This window comes from Ostrinia nubilalis, chromosome 2 (assembly GCF_963855985.1).
Source record: "Ostrinia nubilalis chromosome 2, ilOstNubi1.1, whole genome shotgun sequence".
In the NCBI taxonomy this organism is placed as follows: Eukaryota; Metazoa; Arthropoda; class Insecta; order Lepidoptera; family Crambidae; genus Ostrinia; species Ostrinia nubilalis.
In genome coordinates this window covers 2,718,233-2,738,375 of record NC_087089.1, presented here as the reverse complement: position 1 = coordinate 2,738,375, position 20,143 = coordinate 2,718,233, and the positions used below count along the sequence as shown (strand labels likewise).

General features: G+C 47.7%; 1 protein-coding gene across 1 annotated transcript in view; it reads left to right on the top strand.

Moving 5' to 3' along the window:
- The window catches only part of LOC135080069 (neuropathy target esterase sws), a 65,060-nt gene that overhangs the window by 38,282 nt on the left and 6,635 nt on the right, over window positions 1–20,143 (top strand). The window contains exons 18-27 of the mRNA XM_063974748.1: window positions 204–317; window positions 1,294–1,476; window positions 6,303–6,458; window positions 7,603–7,722; window positions 8,069–8,255; window positions 11,836–11,952; window positions 14,282–14,402; window positions 14,720–14,810; window positions 15,224–15,432; window positions 18,213–18,360. Of these exons, the coding sequence (XP_063830818.1) occupies window positions 204–317; window positions 1,294–1,476; window positions 6,303–6,458; window positions 7,603–7,722; window positions 8,069–8,255; window positions 11,836–11,952; window positions 14,282–14,402; window positions 14,720–14,810; window positions 15,224–15,432; window positions 18,213–18,360 (1,446 nt within the window). The remainder of the gene's footprint in view (window positions 1–203; window positions 318–1,293; window positions 1,477–6,302; window positions 6,459–7,602; window positions 7,723–8,068; window positions 8,256–11,835; window positions 11,953–14,281; window positions 14,403–14,719; window positions 14,811–15,223; window positions 15,433–18,212; window positions 18,361–20,143) is intronic.

The following is a 20,143-nucleotide window of genomic DNA, read 5'->3' as shown; positions in this document are numbered from 1 at the left end:
GAGGTGGGAATTGTCTCCTATTCAAAAAGCATTACTTCATCATCATCTTCATCATTTCAGCCATAGGACGTCCACTGCTGAACATAGGCCTCCCCCAATGATTTCCACAATGGCCGGTTGGTGGCGGCCTGCATCCAGCGCCTTCCCGCTACCTTTATGAGGTCGTCGGTCCACCTAAATGACTTGCTTACGTCAAATTACAGGTGGCATTATACCAGTGTGATCCCAGTCTTACACAGTGGACCCAGCGATGTATCCGCCAAGCTGACTGCATCTTGATTGTGGCGTTAGGCGACAAGCAGCCTAGTATTGGGAAGGTAATAAACACACAGCTTTTTGAGGTTATGCAATGTATCTTTTTTAGTTTTAACTATGTACAGTCGCGGAATGAAAAGGTTCGTCACCTTAGTGTCGGTTTTCGCTTGCACTAGGTACTGTAAGAGTCAAACCTGCCAACATAACAGTGCAAGAAACAGTGCTGCTAACATTTAAATAAATGTGACGTTTGCTAACAAAGAAGGTTTTGCTTATTTTTCTGTCCCATCAGTGCAATGTTACAAAATGTATTTTTTTTTATTTAATAGAAATAATAATGGCAGATTGAACCAACAAGAAGGTTTTAGTTCAATCATAATAATCTTCTTGACAAGATAAATGTCAAACAACTTTAATCTGAATAATTTTGAACTTTACTCACTAACAGTTAAAGATTATATTGTCTAACTCGAGATTATTCTGTAACATAGTTTCAAAAGGTAATATTTGCTCGCGATTCGTTGAAGGAATCAATTTGAAAACTGACGAACCTTTTCATTCCGCGACTGTACCTAATTTTGTAGTATACAGATTACTAGCCAAAATTGTGCATAAGCAATCACTAGTCAGTAGGCCTAGGATGCGTGTCGCGATAAGCGGTTGTCACGCCATTTTATCGATTTTGCCTATACATTTTCACGTCCATAAGTAGGTGTCCACGGAAGACCAGCGTCGTGGCATTATCTACTGAGATGCTACGACACCATGCTGAGTGGACGGATACCTTTTCAGTATCATTGTAATTACCTACTCGTTAAATATTTTTTAAGTATTGTTATAAGTTAAGTGTATTGTCGATGATACTGAATAAACATTTTTCTTTCTTTCTTTCTATATCACGGCGCGTATCCCAGCCCGGTAGGTTACTTTTATTAAAATCGCGAATGAGGCCGAGGATACAAGGTTAAGAAGGCTACTAAATTATAATGTAATCTGTCCCGACGAAACGACTTAAAGCACCTACCATTCCCATTTCAGATCGAGAAAGAGATCGAGCGTCTCGCGATCCGTACACAGAAAGAACTTGTGCTACTACACCGCGAAGGAGGCGCCAACCCCGCGGGCACTGTGCACTGGCTCAACATGCGCTCGTGGGTCAGCCAGCACCACCACGTGCGCTGCCCGCACCGCATGTTCACGCGCAAGAGCCAGTACCGCATCGTGAGTAGCTCGCCGCCTCGTGAGTAGCTCGCCGCCTCGTGAGTAGCTCGCCGCCTCGTGAGTAGCTCACCGCATCTACATAGGAGCTGGTGCTACTACACCGCGAAGGAGGCGCCAACCCCGCGGGCACTGTGCACTGGCTCAACATGCGCTCGTGGGTCAGCCAGCACCACCACGTGCGCTGCCCGCACCGCATGTTCACGCGCAAGAGCCAGTACCGCATCGTGAGTAGCTCGCCGCCTCGTGAGTAGCTCACCGCCTCGTGAGTAGCTCGCCGCCTCGTGAGTAGCTCGCCGCCTCGTGAGTAGCTCGCCGCCTCGTGAGTAGCTCGCCGCCTCGTGAGTAGCTCACCGCCTCGTGAGTAGCTCACCGTCTCTTGAGTAGCTCACCGCCTCGTGAGTAGCTCACTGCATCGTGAGTAGCTCACCGCCACGTGAGTAGCTCACTGCATCATGAGTAGCTCACCGCCTCGTGAGTAGCTCCCCGCCTCGTGAGTAGCTCACCGCCTCGTGAGTAGCTCGTATCGCAAGAGCCAGTACCGCATCGTGAGTAGCTCACCGCATCGTGAGTAGCTCGCCGCCTCGTGAGTAGCTCGCCGCCTCGTGAGTAGCTCGCCGCCTCGTGAGTAGCTCACCGCCTCGTGAGTGGCTCACCGCCTCGTGAGTGGCTCACCGCCTCGTGAGTAGCTCGCCGCCTCGTGAGTAGCTCACCGCATCTACATAGGAGCTGGTGCTACTACACCGCGAAGGAGGCGCCAACCCCGCGGGCACTGTGCACTGGCTCAACATGCGCTCGTGGGTCAGCCAGCACCACCACGTGCGCTGCCTGCACCGCATGTTCACGCGCAAGAGCCAGTACCGCATCGTGAGTAGCTCGCCGCCTCGTGAGTAGCTCGCCGCCTCGTGAGTAGCTCGCCGCCTCGTGAGTAGCTCACCGCATCTACATAGGAGCTGGTGCTACTACACCGCGAAGGAGGCGCCAACCCCGCGGGCACTGTGCACTGGCTCAACATGCGCTCGTGGGTCAGCCAGCACCACCACGTGCGCTGCCCGCACCGCATGTTCACGCGCAAGAGCCAGTACCGCATCGTGAGTAGCTCGCCGCCTCGTGAGTAGCTCGCCGCCTCGTGAGTAGCTCGCCGCCTCGTGAGTAGCTCACCGCATCTACATAGGAGCTGGTGCTACTACACCGCGAAGGAGGCGCCAACCCCGCGGGCACTGTGCACTGGCTCAACATGCGCTCGTGGGTCAGCCAGCACCACCACGTGCGCTGCCCGCACCGCATGTTCACGCGCAAGAGCCAGTACCGCATCGTGAGTAGCTCGCCGCCTCGTGAGTAGCTCACCGCCTCGTGAGTAGCTCGCCGCCTCGTGAGTAGCTCGCCGCCTCGTGAGTAGCTCGCCGCCTCGTGAGTAGCTCGCCGCCTCGTGAGTAGCTCGCCGCCTCGTGAGTAGCTCGCCGCCTCGTGAGTAGCTCGCCGCCTCGTGAGTAGCTCGCCGCCTCGTGAGTAGCTCGCCGCCTCGTGAGTAGCTCACCGCCTCGTGAGTAGCTCACCGCCTCGTGAGTAGCTCACCGCCTCGTGAGTAGCTCACCGCCTCGTGAGTAGCTCACCGCCTCGTGAGTAGCTCGCCGCCTCGTGAGTAGCTCACCGCATCTACATAGGAGCTGGTGCTACTACACCGCGAAGGAGGCGCCAACCCCGCGGGCACTGTGCACTGGCTCAACATGCGCTCGTGGGTCAGCCAGCACCACCACGTGCGCTGCCCGCACCGCATGTTCACGCGCAAGAGCCAGTACCGCATCGTGAGTAGCTCGCCGCCTCGTGAGTAGCTCGCCGCCTCGTGAGTAGCTCGCCGCCTCGTGAGTAGCTCGCCGCCTCGTGAGTAGCTCACCGCCTCGTGAGTAGCTCACCGCCTCGTGAGTAGCTCACCGCCTCGTGAGTAGCTCGCCGCCTCGTGAGTAGCTCACCGCCTCGTGAGTAGCTCACCGCCTCGTGAGTAGTTCGCCGCCTCGTGAGTAGCTCCCTACCTCGTGAGTAGCTCACCGCCTCGTGAGTAGCTCGCCGCCTCGTGAGTAGCTCACCGCCTCGTCAATAGCTCGTATCGCAAGAGCCAGTAGCTCGCCGCCTCGTGAGTAGCTCGCCGCCTCGTGAGTAGCTCGCCGCCTCGTGAGTAGCTCGCCGCCTCGTGAGTAGCTCGCCGCCTCGTGAGTAGCTCACCGCCTCGTGAGTAGCTCGCCGCCTCGTGAGTAGCTCGCCGCCTCGTGAGTAGCTCGCCGCCTCGTGAGTAGCTCGCCGCCTCGTGAGTAGCTCGCCGCCTCGTGAGTAGCTCGCCGCCTCGTGAGTAGCTCGCCGCCTCGTGAGTAGCTCGCCGCCTCGTGAGTAGCTCGCCGCCTCGTGAGTAGCTCGCCGCCTCGTGAGTAGCTCACCGCCTCGTGAGTAGCTCACCGCCTCGTGAGTAGCTCGCCGCCTCGTGAGTAGCTCGCCGCCTCGTGAGTAGCTCACCGCATCTACATAGGAGCTGGTGCTACTACACCGCGAAGGAGGCGCCAACCCCGCGGGCACTGTGCACTGGCTCAACATGCGCTCGTGGGTCAGCCAGCACCACCACGTGCGCTGCCCGCACCGCATGTTCACGCGCAAGAGCCAGTACCGCATCGTGAGTAGCTCGCCGCCTCGTGAGTAGCTCGCCGCCTCGTGAGTAGCTCGCCGCCTCGTGAGTAGCTCGCCGCCTCGTGAGTAGCTCGCCGCCTCGTGAGTAGCTCGCCGCCTCGTGAGTAGCTCACCGCCTCGTCAGTAGCTCGCCGCCTCGTGAGTAGCTCACCGCCTCGTGAGTAGTTCGCCGCCTCGTGAGTAGCTCCCTACCTCGTGAGTAGCTCACCGCCTCGTGAGTAGCTCGCCGCCTCGTGAGTAGCTCACCGCCTCGTCAATAGCTCGTATCGCAAGAGCCAGTAGCTCGCCGCCTCGTGAGTAGCTCGCCGCCTCGTGAGTAGCTCGCCGCCTCGTGAGTAGCTCGCCGCCTCGTGAGTAGCTCACCGCCTCGTGAGTAGCTCACCGCCTCGTGAGTAGCTCACCGCCTCGTGAGTAGCTCGCCGCCTCGTGAGTAGCTCACCGCATCTACATAGGAGCTGGTGCTACTACACCGCGAAGGAGGCGCCAACCCCGCGGGCACTGTGCACTGGCTCAACATGCGCTCGTGGGTCAGCCAGCACCACCACGTGCGCTGCCCGCACCGCATGTTCACGCGCAAGAGCCAGTACCGCATCGTGAGTAGCTCGCCGCCTCGTGAGTAGCTCGCCGCCTCGTGAGTAGCTCGCCGCCTCGTGAGTAGCTCGCCGCCTCGTGAGTAGCTCACCGCCTCGTGAGTAGCTCGCCGCCTCGTGAGTAGCTCGCCGCCTCGTGAGTAGCTCGCCGCCTCGTGAGTAGCTCACCGCCTCGTGAGTAGCTCACCGCATCTACATAGGAGCTGGTGCTACTACACCGCGAAGGAGGCGCCAACCCCGCGGGCACTGTGCACTGGCTCAACATGCGCTCGTGGGTCAGCCAGCACCACCACGTGCGCTGCCCGCACCGCATGTTCACGCGCAAGAGCCAGTACCGCATCGTGAGTAGCTCGCCGCCTCGTGAGTAGCTCACCGCCCCGTGAGTAGCTCACCGCCTCGTGAGTAGCTCACCGCCTCGTGAGTAGCTCACCGCCTCGTGAGTAGCTCACCGCCTCGTGAGTAGCTCACCGCCTCGTGAGTAGCTCACCGCCTCGTGAGTAGCTCACCGCCTCGTGAGTAGCTCACCGCCTCGTGAGTAGCTCACCGCCTCGTGAGTAGCTCACCGCCCCGTGAGTAGCTCACCGCCCCGTGAGTAGCTCACCGCCCCGTGAGTAGCTCACCGCCTCGTGAGTAGCTCACCGCCTCGTGAGTAGCTCACCGCCCCGTGAGTAGCTCACCGCCTCGTGAGTAGCTCACCGCCTCGTGAGTAGCTCACCGCCTCGTGAGTAGCTCACCGCCTCGTGAGTAGCTCACCGCCTCGTGAGTAGCTCACCGCCTCGTGAGTAGCTCACCGCCTCGTGAGTAGCTCACCGCCTCGTGAGTAGCCCACCGCCTCGTGAGTAGCCCACCGCCTCGTGAGTAGCCCACCGCCTCGTGAGTAGCCCACCGCCTCGTGAGTAGCTCACCGCCTCGTCAGTAGCTCACCGCCTCGTTAGTAGCTCACCGCCTCGTGAGTAGCTCACCGTCTCGTGAGTAGCTCACCGCCTCGTGAGTAGCTCACCACCTCGTGAGTAGCTCACCGCCTCGTCAGTAGCTCGTATCGCAAGAGCCAGTACCGCATCGTGAGTAGCTCACTCACAGCGCCGGCACTGCCGGCAGTCGTCGTTGTCGTCACACCGCGACACGGCGCTGACCTCACCGGCACTGGTTGTAAACCGATAATGGACTTGGGTTTTATACATATTTAAAGGTCAAACCTCAGCTGAGCAGTTCTACGCAGCCTGGTCAAAACATCATATTATTCATTTACAAAGCGTCAAAACATTATATAATTCATTTAGTATGTGTCGTATTAGGACGGCACTAACTGCGGGCACAAAACTGGCGACGGGCCGAGCGATTGCGACAGCGCGCGGGGCGATGCATACAACAACACCTCCACGTAAAGTATATGGTAACGCGCACGAAACGGCATAGCTCAGCCGTCGCCAGTTTCGTGCCCGCAAACTTACAGCGAGTCTAGTACGTTGTTGCGTAATATAAATAACGTACAGTGCAATGCCTCTCGTCGCCGATCTACTCAAATGTGTTCTGACCGTCTCACTAACTCATTATAATTAATTTCAGAGCGAGCTGTACAGCAAAGTGCTGATGTCAGAAGCGAGCGTGCATTCTGACTTCTCCCGTTTGGCAAGATGGCTGACGGGCACGTCAGTGGGACTCGTACTCGGCGGTGGCGGCGCGCGGGGAGCAGCACACGTAGGAATGATCAGGGCTATACAGGTTAGTGACGTGTATCTATTCAGGTTCGTTTCAAAGGACTTCCAAGAATGAGGGTTTTCGCGAATGAAAGATCCGCTAGATGGCGGGACGTGGATGTGGGGTCTGACTGCTGCGTGATTGTTGGATTTTGACATATCTGTCAATGTCATGTCATAAATAACCAATCATGCAGCATTTGGACCTCGCGTCTACGTATTGTCTTCTGGCGGATTTTTCATTCGCGAAAACCCTCATTTCCATAACGAAAGTTTCTGCGCTGGTCGCATCCAGATGCTTCCGACCTTCATTAGATCCTCAGTCCACCAAGTGGGAGACTTGCCCACACTACGTCTTCCAGCCTAGTAAGTCTGTGACCGATGATCAAGTAAGTCTGAGATCAAGGCAGCAACTAAGTGTTCGGTTAGCGAAAGTGCCCGGAAAGCTGCAGTCCGCGAGGCATGGCGCCGTATTACGAGGAACATCACTCATCGTGATTCACAATGATGACCACGACATCACGACTCTGACAAGAGTGTACCGACTAAGAAGAAGAAGAAGTCTGTGACGTGTATGCTGATGTCAGAAGCGAGCGTTCACTCTGACTTCTCCCGTTTGGCAAGATGGCTGACCGCGGGGAGCGGCACACGTGGGAATGATCAGAGCTATACAGGTTAGTGATGATCTATTAAAGTGTCAATACCGAACAGGACAGCCTAAGAAAGAACTAGGATGGTTCTTCTGGGGTCGGTTTATAGGTTTAGTCTCAGAATGTCCAATTTGCAGAATTTCAAGTGGTTGCAAAATGTCAGTCTCAAAATGTCCATGTCCAAGTTGCGAAATGTCCAATTTTGCGACTTGGACATTTTGAGGCTTTGACATTTTGAAACCACTTGACATTTTGCAAATTGGACATTCTGAGACTAAAAGGGTTTTTACAGAACCCAAGCCCTTAATTCACCTAATGGATAGGATTCTTGCGGATGACAGGGAATAAAGGTGAAGAAAAGTACAAAAGATCCTAATAGGTCGATGTGTACTACGCCTAGGGGTGGCCGTGCATCTATCTATACAGTTTAAGGACGCGAATTAATATAATCTTGCGTGTTTCTCGACGACAGTAAAAGTAAAATATGAATGTTATATTTTTTCCCTTTACATTTTCCAGGAGGCTGGGATTCCTATAGACATGGTGGGCGGAGTCAGTATCGGAGCATTTATGGGCGCTCTCTGGTGTATGGAGAGAAACATCACTACTGTCACGCAAAAGGCCCGCGAGTGGTCGCAGGTAAAGATAATTTTTTTTTTAGTGTTTAAAAATGGGACTCATTTTCATGGAATCCATGAAAAACATTAACACATTTGCGTTTATTTCAATGCTTTTATAAATTGCACGAAGTACCGGACTTTGTGGAAATCCTTGGGGAAGGCCTTTGTCAACCAGTGGACGTCATTCGGCTTAAACGAACGAAATATATTTACCAGATTTGTTTACCAATAAAAATAACTAAGGTGTGTTTGCAACTTTGCACAACCTATTAAGAACTACTCTGGTATTCTACTAAGCCTTATCAGACAACTTTTTAAACTTTTAAACCACCTCCCATTTTAACCGCCTTACTTGTCTTTACCAGAAAATGACCCAATGGGGCAAGCAGCTCCTAGACCTAACCTACCCAGCCACCTCAATGTTCTCCGGTCGTCAGTTCAACACGACCATCCGGTCGACCTTCGGGGAAGTGCACATTGAAGATCTCTGGCTTCCTTACTTCACTGTGACCACCGATATCAGTGCCAGCTGCATGAGGGTGCATCGACATGGTGAGTTAAAGTGAAGCTTAAATGCCGCCACTTTTAAGTGTGACAAGTTCATCGCTGAAGAGAAAACAAATGACTAAAGCCTGGTCTGCGAGCACGTAGAATTTTGTCCAATGACCCCAAGCTACCCATCCTTATCGTACGCGCGTAATTATATTGCTGTCGCGACTGTACGACGGGCACCCGCAGTGAGTGTGCGAGCGCGACAGCAACATAATTACGCGCGAGCAATAAGGATGGGTAGCTTGGGGTCATTGGACAAAATTCTACGTGCTTGCAGACCAGACTATATCAACTATTCTTTCCCGAAGACTTTAAATCTGGTCTTTTCAAGCTCAGAGTGAATAGTCACTAACAGGGCAGATACATCCTAGACTGCATCCCACTTAACACCAGGTGCGATTGTGGTCAAATATCTGCCTTGTTATGCAAAAAAAAATACTAGATTTTTTGTTAATTTTAAAATTACGCAATTTTTTTTATCTACTGTCAGCGTCAAATAGTTCGTGACACTCAAAGTTGGCTATAAGTTCGCAACACGTCTTGTTACAATTGGAATAAGGTTGTGTTGTCAACTTTTGGGCCAGTTTGGGTGTCACGAAGTATTTGACGCTGAATGTAGTACATGAGTACTTTAACGTTTCAGCTATATTACAAGCTACTCTTTGCTTTCATTTGTATGAAATAACATATCCTTGTTCTAATAAAATTTATTACAAAAAAGGGAAAAACAATATCTCTTATTGACACATGATCTATTGTACGTTTCTTGAGCAAAAAAATAGTTGATACTATAGTCGCTTTCTCATCGGCGGTGGAACTAGTGCATAAAGGCGATTACACACTTCGGATCAACATAGTGTGGAGTTGGTCAAGAATTTTGTGTTTCAACACGAAATATACTTCACGGTTCATAGTATACTTCAATCTAGATAATTACTATTTTTCCCTTGAATCTAAGTTTGACAGTAGATTCATAATACTTATTTGATACAAAATTCTTGACTGACTCCTGCACTTTTTAGTGTCTTCAAAAAATATATAAAATACAAAAGTTTTGGACGATTTTACAGAATCGTTATTCTAACAATTAACAGTTTTTGTGTTACACAACATATACGTATTATATCTATGTGTATTATATGAAAAAGTCATATAAAATCTAACACAACACAATCATGGACAGGAAATTTTATGTGTTTTATTTTAAGTAACCGTTTCAAAGCTTCATTTGCACTTTACTAACCCAAAGATATTTTTTGCTTCGTAAAATATATTTTTGGTGACGTCCAATATGCAATGGAAATTGAACTTTCCTTGTTGGTGTAATAAGATATATTTTTGTTGTGAATCTGTAAAAGTATGACGTCAACATGCATGGTAAATGTCACGTAATATGTAGTAAATATACGTTTTTTGCCTCCCAATCTGCTGACCAGATATGACGAGGTATTTGATATTGAAATATTTAATGTTTGTGTGTCAGTATCATCCACGGCTTCATGAAACGATGTTGAAGCTCGTATGTTGTTTTTTATGTTTTCATTTTGCGGATTTGTCTATGCCATCATACGATTTTTGATATCTATGGTGGCTACGATACTGATGTTGCGTCATAATTAAATTATCAGAGACCAGAGACATTCCCGTCTCTTTCTAATTCATACAACTGTCTCTCTCGTATGACGTGACATTTTTAGGTTATGCTATTTATTTATCGTTTTTATTTATCCGCTACAGTGTTTTGTTTAATTCTTTTACAACCACACTCACTTGCATTTATATGTGTTTGTATGAATCAACGTGTACGTTCGTGTCAAATAAGATATGTATTTACAAAAATATGTATTTGTTTATGTCGTCCCTCACTCGGTGTTGCCACACCCCCTGTATTTCTAATCGCTATTTTTATAATAAAAAAATTCTTACGAATCCGACATTTGCTTTGGGTTGCCATTACTTACCTAAAAAAAAATTGAGCGCTTGTGATTGGTTTACCGAATAACGCTTGACAGTTCCATATTTGAAATTTTAAAATCGGTACGTTACAATGTCGGGTTGGATGCGAGTATCAAATTGTGTATGTATTGGTCGTATCTCATACATTTCATCCACATCATCAGTATCTTATCTCCATTTTCTTCATGTATATGCATGAGTGTGGTTTTTAGTTTCATCTTTATGTTACGTTGATCTTTCCCACCATATCGCCATCTTAGTTTTCTGTTTTGGATCGCAATAGATGTGCGCACGAGTTTGAACGCTTTTGCTTGTAGTTTATTAATAATTTTGGGAATTATAAATGCGGTAAAAGGCGTGTTAACATTATTTTAAAGGAAACATTCAAATCTGTTTTTACTGTTTGGATTTTGAATTCTCTAACTTTAACTGTAAGGGTTCCTTATCAGGACTACGGAACCCTAAAAAGGTTTGGTGTATCTGTCTTCTCTCGAGTTTTTTTCCTGCTTGGTTCAGTAAATGACTTGTTTTTGATTGGCATATTTTAGCTAATTAACGTAATTAATGTTATTTCCAATATCTTTTTTCTTTTCGTCTTTTACAAAGTTTTGACGTGTTAATTTAACTTTGGGAGATAGTCCATATATCAATCTGGTGATAGATTTGACAATAATACTTGGATAGATTCAAATCGAAGCATTTCACATATCTAACTTGATTTTCACTCGCTAAAAGTAAAAAATCCGCATTGTCTTTGCTGTGCTCAGAGGGAATCAATAGAAGAATAATTTAGAAGTATAGTATGCGCTTCTTTTGCGATCTTAACAGAATCGAGTAATTCCATTAGCATGATGCATGTAGAAATACTGTAGCGACTATCCTCATCGTAATATAAGTCCATTAATAAAATACTTACCTGTGTCGCCGTAGCTATAAGAAAATAAAATAGTTTTGGGTTGGTAAACCTCCCGAACGACAAAACACAAATCTATGGGATGGCATCTTCACATTTCCTTTCCATGGACTGTGTTGTCTAATCTAACTCACACTGGTGTAAATTATCCACAGAAACTCTTTTTAGTATTGCCACATCAACATACTACGGGCAACGATAAAACACCTGGTGTTGCCGCATTTCTGTCTATAAACTGTAAACTAATTTTATACAATTTCTAATACATTTGGTTGAAGCATCATACATCTTCTGGGATTATGTGTTTGGATATAGGACATATTGAAACAATGTGGCATGACTTGCGAATTCATAGAATCTTGATCAGTGTTACCCATTTGCTCATTCAAGCGTTCATGTAGTTTTATATCTGGTGGTATCGATGATTTATTTGGAAAATAAGAATTGTTAAAAATATTGGAAAACAACTTCCTTGAAAAAATTTTAGATTCTAGCCCTTTAGTTGGAAAAAAATAATACATTTTTAGTAGCTTTGAAACCAATAAATTATCAGTCAATTGAGTTCGCGACCTAATGACGTCATACAAAGTCCCCATCGCCATCCAAAATTGCATTTTGACAGCTCATAAAAAATGACAATCGACTAGGGGTGTCCACTCTACCCAGCCCACAGAGAACGTACATGATGTCTAACGTATTCGCGCGTCGCAGGTTCGCTCTGGCGTTACATTCGCGCTTCGATGTCGTTGAGCGGATACATGCCCCCACTCTGCGACCCTGTAGACGGCCACCTATTATTGGACGGCGGTTACGTCAACAATCTGCCAGGTAAACCAATCACAAAGCACTTGGTCGAGCGAATGTCGCGACGGCCGCTGCACGGTGTAGGCTGAGTGTAAATATTGTAGATTGGTTTAGGATATACCTTGATTTGTCGATGTGGGGACCTTTTTCTGTTCACGAAAATTTTGGCGATTTAGAACGTTGCGCACCGGTTTTAGTGATTTCATTTTTAGAGCACTACGCAATATTTCACAATACATCTGATTTTTAAGACCACGTAGCTATTTGTTATATTGAAAGGTGCAAGAAGGTTGTGGTGAATTGAAAAACGCGGCTTTACTTCATCCCTCATTATTGAGCTACCCATGACTTGGACAATCTTTGGACGTTGATTGACACCTATATTCATGCTTTGAAGTTGGCTCATCATCATTTTAGGAGAATATTAGTATAGTTTTCAGGGGCTGAGATAGGACGTACTTATAGCGTCTACGTCGATCCAGACTGATTTGATGACGACGATTTTTCTTCACAAAGGTGATTTTGCTAAAACAACCAATGTTTCGAGGTAAGGTTAGATGAACTTTTTGGTAGTATTATTTTATAGATCATCAAATCAAAATGCACTGCTGCATTAAGGTCTCACCTACATGTTTTTTGTTGGGTTGCAGGATTTCAATCTTCACCAAAATTCGGTCTCTCTTTCTAGCCAAATATTTTTTTTTCTGAGTCGCAGCATTGGATTTCACACTACATATTGCATTGTTACTGCTTCTAGATTGATAGTCCATTCAACTTTACGACACCGTTAGTGTTATGGCCTTATTATACTGTCTGGGTATATTTCTACGCACTGGACACACAAGAATTGGTGGCTATAAAGGTCGTTTTCTGCTTTTCATTAGGCTCGAAAAAATATCCATATCTTTCCGGCGAATATTTTTCTAGCCATAGTGTTTGGAATCATGTAACATAAGTACTTCATTCCCCTTCATCATACGTCACTATTTAAAAATTGCATTACAGGATATTAGGAAATTGCATTCGCTATGTCAGGTCACACCGCGTTTATTCCACTGTGGCGCCCTCTAATCCAGCTTCCCCTAAACGCATCCAGTTTACTTCACCTACACCTTTAGTTTCGTACCCACATTGACAATCACGTACCACTTTTAGACGTAAAATGAAAATCACCATTTTAATACGATTATACGCACGTATATTTACACTCGGTTTCGCCTGCGGGTAAGTGATGGCGCGCGAAACGAAACGCAGGTGTGCTCTGGCGGTACTGTCGAGCGTCTATGAGCATCGCGGGAATCTTCCCGCCGATTTGCGACCCGATGGACGGACACCTCCTGCTAGATGGATGCTACACGAATAATGTGCCAGGTTTGTTGTATGTTTTTGTTTTAAAGACGCGTGCGCACTAAACGTATTGGCAGAGGTTTATTGTGAGAGGCTGTAACGCAGCGAATTAAAGGACTGTGGCATCTTTGTTTTAGCCTAGTGACGTTCACTGCTCACTTCCAGAAAGACCGTGGCATCTTATGTAGTTGGATTAAGTGTGATTTTGCAACAAAAAAAAACTGATATGTTTTTTCAACGCGTTTACCAATGTTGTAAAAGTTAACCTATTTTCAGTGAAATGTGAAAGAATTACTCTGTATATCTTTTATTCCCATCAGATATGATTTTAGTGAGCCTGCTCATTTTCTGCTGACAATATGTTTGGTGTGCATGTGGCTTAATATTTAAGTTATATTTAGAGGTCTTGGATCTGAACTGGAGTAAACAATTTGAGTGGAATCCTGTCCTTTTGGCTCTTTGGTTCGACCCCGAAGAAAGGTGGAAAATTGTAAGTTACATCAGTAATATCATCATACGTCAGTCCACTAGTAAACAGTATACAATGCACACCATTGAGTTTGAGTCTATTAACAACAGCAGCACATGCTAAGCACTGGCTATTCCGCAACAAAAATGTTAACTTGATGCTTTCGGTTATTATGGGCAGTGCTGAAAAGAAACAGGCATTGAAATGAATTCAATTCCAGTATGGTGACGATTCGAAACAGTGGTATCTTAGGTTCTTAGCAATAATAATGAGTATCATAAATCACCAAAAGATTTATAAAATCAATAAGTTCTTTCGATTGACTACTGCCCTCCGATTGCGAGTTTACATCAAATAACGTCGTCACTAGTGAGTGCGTTTAAAAAATCTTTGAAGATTTTAGTTCTTGAAAGTATCCGCTAGTAACGACGTTTGATGTAAACTCACACTAAGCCCTCTGTTTACCTTTTGTATGGTCCTTTTAATTTCTTTGACTTTCATTTTAGAGGGTTTTTATGCTTCAATTCCATTTTCCAGCGGACGTCATGAGGTCTCTGGGCGCTAAGCACATCCTGGCGATAGACGTGGGCTCCCAGGATGACGTCGACTTGACTAACTACGGAGACGACCTGTCCGGCTGGTGGTTACTGTGGAAGAGGTAAATCTAAGAACTTTGGAAGGTTGCTTGACCTGGAGGTCCCCCCACCAGACTTAGGCCTAGTTTCCCACGAAGGCGGAGCGGAGTGGATTTTCTAATAATTAATGAAATCTGAAGAAATGTTTTGAATATCCAACCAGATTTCATTTTCCAATAATGAATGAAATCTGATTGTGTATTCAAAACATTTCTCCGCTCCGCAACGCTTTGGTGGAAAGTGGACAGAATCCGCGATTCTGTTGCGATTTTATCTTGTAAACATTTAAAAATCTTGCAGTTTGTCATGCCTATGTAAAGCAAAATCATTATGATTTCAGATGGAACCCATTCACGACTCCAGTGAAAGTGCCAAACTTGCCTGATATCCAAAGTAGACTTGCTTACGTGTCTTGCAACAGACAATTAGAGGTATGTACAGATAACAGTGTATTTCAATACACTACTCTAGTATTCTAGTAATTAACTGAATTAATTAATTCTAGTTGGTCTGTTACTTGATAAAATATAAAGGAAAGTTGATTAAGGTCAGGTTAGTGAACTCTTGCCTTGTTCCGTATTTATATGGCCACCTAAACAGTGCCATTCTAAAGGTCTAGCGCTAAACTCATTTAGTGCCTGAGGTATAGAAGAGGCACGTGAGGCTGTTTTGTGACGGTCAAACGTCTGCGAGATTTCGGATTTGTATGCTCTGTCATGTCATATGTCAATGTTACCCCTCCCGTGCCGCTTCCATACCTCGGGTACTGACTGTATCGCCCATAGTAAGTTGTGATCCTAATTACTGTGTGTAGTGTACATTATCTATTTATGTTTTTATTTAGGAAGTAAAAAAATCCGACTACTGCGAGTACATTCGACCCCCAATCGACGCGTACAAGACGCTCCAGTTCGGTTCCTTCGACGAGATCCGCGAGGTGGGCTACCGGCACGGCGCCGCCTACTTCGAGGGCCAGCGGCGGGGCGGCGGCGGCGGCGTCAGCGGCGCCGCGTGCGAGGGCCGCCGGCCTGACGTGCAGCCCTCGCTCACTGAGTGAGTGGTCCATCTATTGGTCTACTCAGTGTCCCCTTGGTTTAGCCAGAACGACAGTTAGAAGACCCAGAGAACACCCAGAGTGATATATGGTCTACTCAGCGTCACGGTTGGTCTACCCAGAATCCCAGTAGGTTTACATAGAGTCTATTGGTCTACTCTGAGTCGCGTTTGGTCTACTCATCGGCCTAGTCTGTCTTATTAGAGCCCTAGACTACAAGACGCTCCAGTTGGGTCCTTCGACGAGATCCGCGAGGTGGGCTACCGGCACGGCGCCGCCTACTTCGAGGGCCAGCGGCGCGGCGGCGGCGGCGGCGTCAGCGGCGCCGCGTGCGAGGGCCGCCGGCCTGACGTGCAGCCCTCGCTCACTGAGTGAGTGTTCCATCTATTGGTCTACTCAGTGTCCCCTTGGTTTAGCCAGAACGACAGTTAGAAGACCCAGAGAACACCCAGAGTGATATATGGTCTACTCAGCGTCACGGTTGGTCTACCCAGAATCCCAGTAGGTTTACATAGAGTCTATTGGTCTACTCTGAGTCGCGTTTGGTCTACTCATCGGCCTAGTCTGTCTTATTAGAGCCCTAGACTACAAGACGCTCCAGTTGGGTCCTTCGACGAGATCCGCGAGGTGGGCTACCGGCACGGCGCCGCCTACTTCGAGGGCCAGCGGCGCGGCGGCGGCGGCGGCGTCAGCGGCGCCGCGTGCGAGGGCCGCCGGCCTGACGTGCAGCCCTCGCTCACTGAGTGAGTGTTCCATCTATTGGTCTACTCAGTGTCCCCTTGGTTTAGCCAGAACGACAGTTAGAAGACCCAGAGAACACCCAGAGTGATATATGGTCTACTCAGCGTCACGGTTGGTCTACCCAGAATCCCAGTAGGTTTACATAGAGTCTATTGGTCTACTCTGAGTCGCGTTTGGTCTACTCATCGGCCTAGTCTGTCTTATTAGAGCCCTAGACTACAAGACGCTCCAGTTGGGTCCTTCGACGAGATCCGCGAGGTGGGCTACCGGCACGGCGCCGCCTACTTCGAGGGCCAGCGGCGCGGCGGCGGCGGCGGCGTCAGCGGCGCCGCGTGCGAGGGCCGCCGGCCTGACGTGCAGCCCTCGCTGACCGAGTGAGTGTTCATCATCATCATCATTTCAGCCATAGGATAGGACGTCCACTGCTGAACATAGGCCTCCCCTAATGCTTTCCACGTTGATCGATTGGTAGCAGCCTGCATCCAGCGCTTCCCTGCTACCTTTACGATGTCGTCAGTCCACCTTGTAGGTGGACGTCCCACGCTGCGTTTTCCGGTACGCGGCCTCCATTCCAGAACCTTGCTGCACCATCGGCCGTCAGTTCTGCGTACTATATGCCCTGCCCATTGCCACTTCAGCTTGCTAATCCGTCGGGCTATGTGAGTGAGTGTTGGTCTACTTAGAATACACCAGGGCTACAAGAGTCTATTGGTCTTCTCTAAGTCGCTATTGGACTACTATCTACTTCGAGGGCCAGCGGCGGGGCGGCGGCGGCGGCGTCAGCGGCGCCGCGTGCGAGGGCCGCCGGCCTGACGTGCAGCCCTCGCTCACTGAGTGAGTGTTGGTCTACTTAGAATACACCAGGGCTACAAGAGTCTATTGGTCTTCTCTAAGTCGCTCTTGGACTACTATCTACTTCGAGGGCCAGCGGCGGGGCGGCGGCGGCGGCGTCAGCGGCGCCGCGTGCGAGGGCCGCCGGCCTGACGTGCAGCCCTCGCTCACTGAGTGAGTGTTGGTCTACTTAGAATACACCAGGGCTACAAGAGTCTATTGGTCTTCTCTAAGTCGCTCTTGGACTACTATCTACTTCGAGGGCCAGCGGCGGGGCGGCGGCGGCGGCGTCAGCGGCGCCGCGTGCGAGGGCCGGCGGCCTGACGTGCAGCCCTCGCTCACTGAGTGAGTGATGGTCTACTTAGAGTTAGAACACCAGCAGGCCTACATAGAGTGTAGGTCATTTCTAAGTAGCAGTTAGGTGCCGCCTACTTCGAGGGCCATAGGCGGGGCGTGCGAGGGCAGGCTACATAGATTCTAGGTCTTTTCTAAGTCGCAGTCGGTCTACTCTAAATGGCAGATGGTCTACTCAATGCTCCAGTTAGTCTACTCTGTGCCCCAGTTGGTCTACTTAGTGCTCCAGTTAGTCTATGCCCCAGTTAGTCTTCTCAATGCCACAATTGGTCTACTAAGTCTACTTAGTGCCCCAGTTGGACTACTCAATGCCTCAGTTGGTCACACAGAAAAAGTCGGAATTTTTTTTTGTTTGTGTAGAAAATAGAGGAGGTGGGGTCAGCGGTTGCATTGCTGCTTCTATTAAACTAGTAATTATCTTCGCTTACAAACTTACCCTATAATAAAAACAGTAGTGCAGTCGAGATGCTGTAAGCTTTGCATGTCAGGAATAAGGGTGATAGCAGAGTAGTTCCAGATTTGAGGTAATGGAAAGCTTTTCAGTAGAGGTGGTGATAATGTAATGTAAGTCTTCTTGCGTGGTATCTATGTCAGCGGCAAACGCTACGCTACACGTCATTACGCGACGCTACGTGACATTACGCTACACAATGCGACAAATTAGCTCTCGTAGCGTTCATCGGTGACGTAGATCATCGCTTATTATTAAGTTCTTTCTCTTTCATTTCCACTTCCAAATACTTAATGTCAAACTCAACATCGTGTTAATAGACAAACGAACGTTCGACGAACATTTTCAGTCTCAGCCCATGGAAACTAGCAGTAGATACCATAACCCTCTCCCATATTCCAGTTACACCTTCACGGATCTTGCCCAAATGGTGTGCTCGGTCCGGACAGGCCGTGACGTCGACAACGATTCGGCATCGTCGTCCGACTACGACGAAGACCAGCGACACTTCGAGGGTTACGCTTCGGAGCCCAGCGCTGGGATTCTCGAGGTGAGGCGTGGGATTAGGTTGTAGACCCAGATGAATGGAACGTAAATAACTTCGGGTTTTTTAAACAGTTTGATAGCGAATAAATGACTTTTAAAGCGTTAGCGTAAAAGTGTTCCTATTGTATTTATTTAGTAGTAGATTTTTTTAAATATGTTTATTGTAGGTTCAAAGAAGTAGACTGAATTATTCAATACTAAGAAGGAAATAGTCTGTCTGTACATAACTTACGAGTGTATCATTTGTAACTAAAGAGTTAGCTTAATATGGTATACCTTTACCATCAACAGAAGAAAAAACCAGCGAAAAATTGGTGTCGGCGTAACTAGTGGCGAAGGCTGCTACAATTTTCTTGCAACTGGAATTAAATTAATCGATTCGTTACGTTACTTTGTCTAGGTCTTTTGTAAATATTCTAATTGGCAACACAGAGCGCATATTCTTTTGTTGAGTCAAGCGGAAATGGTTCTAATGCTGTGGGCATAAGTCACAAGTTCATTCAAAGTCGATGACTCGAGCCAATTTGACGTACAGTCAGCGTCACATAGTACGTGACACTCGAAAGTGGTCAAAGTTTACATAACAATCTATTTCCAATCGTAACAAAGACGTGTTGCAAACTTTTTGGCTACTTTAGAGCCAAACGTCCACCGCCGGCTAAACTAAATGAAAACTAAACTCAGTGAACTAAGCTAAGCTAAACTAGAACTACGTTGTCCGTCCACCTACAAATAAGCTAAAACTACGTTAGTGCTAGAACGTCGAGTTAACCGAGCTAAGTTAGTTCCACTTAGCTGGAGCATTTCACGTAACTTAGCTGGCATAGTTTGCGGTGGACGCACATGTATGAAAAACTGGCTCAACTATGCGAACTAAGCTAAACTAACTTAGTTTAGCCGGCGGTGGACGTTCGGCTGAGTGTCACTATATGAACTATATAAAGCTGACTGTATACAGTAATGTTTCTTTTACTAGATGTTAGACCTTATTAGCATAAAACTGTCTTTACCATAAGGGTCCAATTTAATTCAACACATTTTTGATTTGGAACTTTACGCCCACGGCCTTAGACCCATAATCGCTTGGTATGCGCAAGCGCAGCTAAACCCAGTGGTGATTGTGCAGATGTCCTCGAGCGTAGAGGAGGGCGCCGCGTGGATCAGTGACACGGAACTGGTGGGCACTTATTGACTGCACGCACAGTAGTTCAGGGTTCAATACTTTATTTCCTAATACGTGTCGGGGTAGGGTGTGATGACGCTTCGGGAATTTGGTGACGGTTGCTTTTGTGGTGTATTTTTCGATGTTCAATTGTTCTGTTTTGGGAAAGTATGTTCATATTTAAAAAAAAAAAACTGCTAAAGCCCGGTCGCCTAGCACGTAGAATTTCGTTCATTGACTCCAAACTACCCATCCTTATCGCACACTCACTGCGGCCGCCTGTCGCACAGTCGCGACAGCAATATAATTACACGCGAGCGATAAGGATGGGTAGCTTGGGTTTATTGGACGAAATTCTACATGCTCGGCGACCGAGCAATGCAAGAAAATAGAGACTGTTTATCTTCGCTTTATTTTGTCTCAAAATTAAAAGTGAAATTACTTTAGTTTTTGAATTTAATATGCTCATCATCCATACAATTAACTTTGTAATCACCTACCTAATCGTACCATAAATAATGAAATAAATATTTTAAGAATAATATTTTCAAATATGCAACCTTTTTACACAAATTCTTGAGCGTTGTTGTATGCGAATATTATGACACTTTATACTCTAACTCTA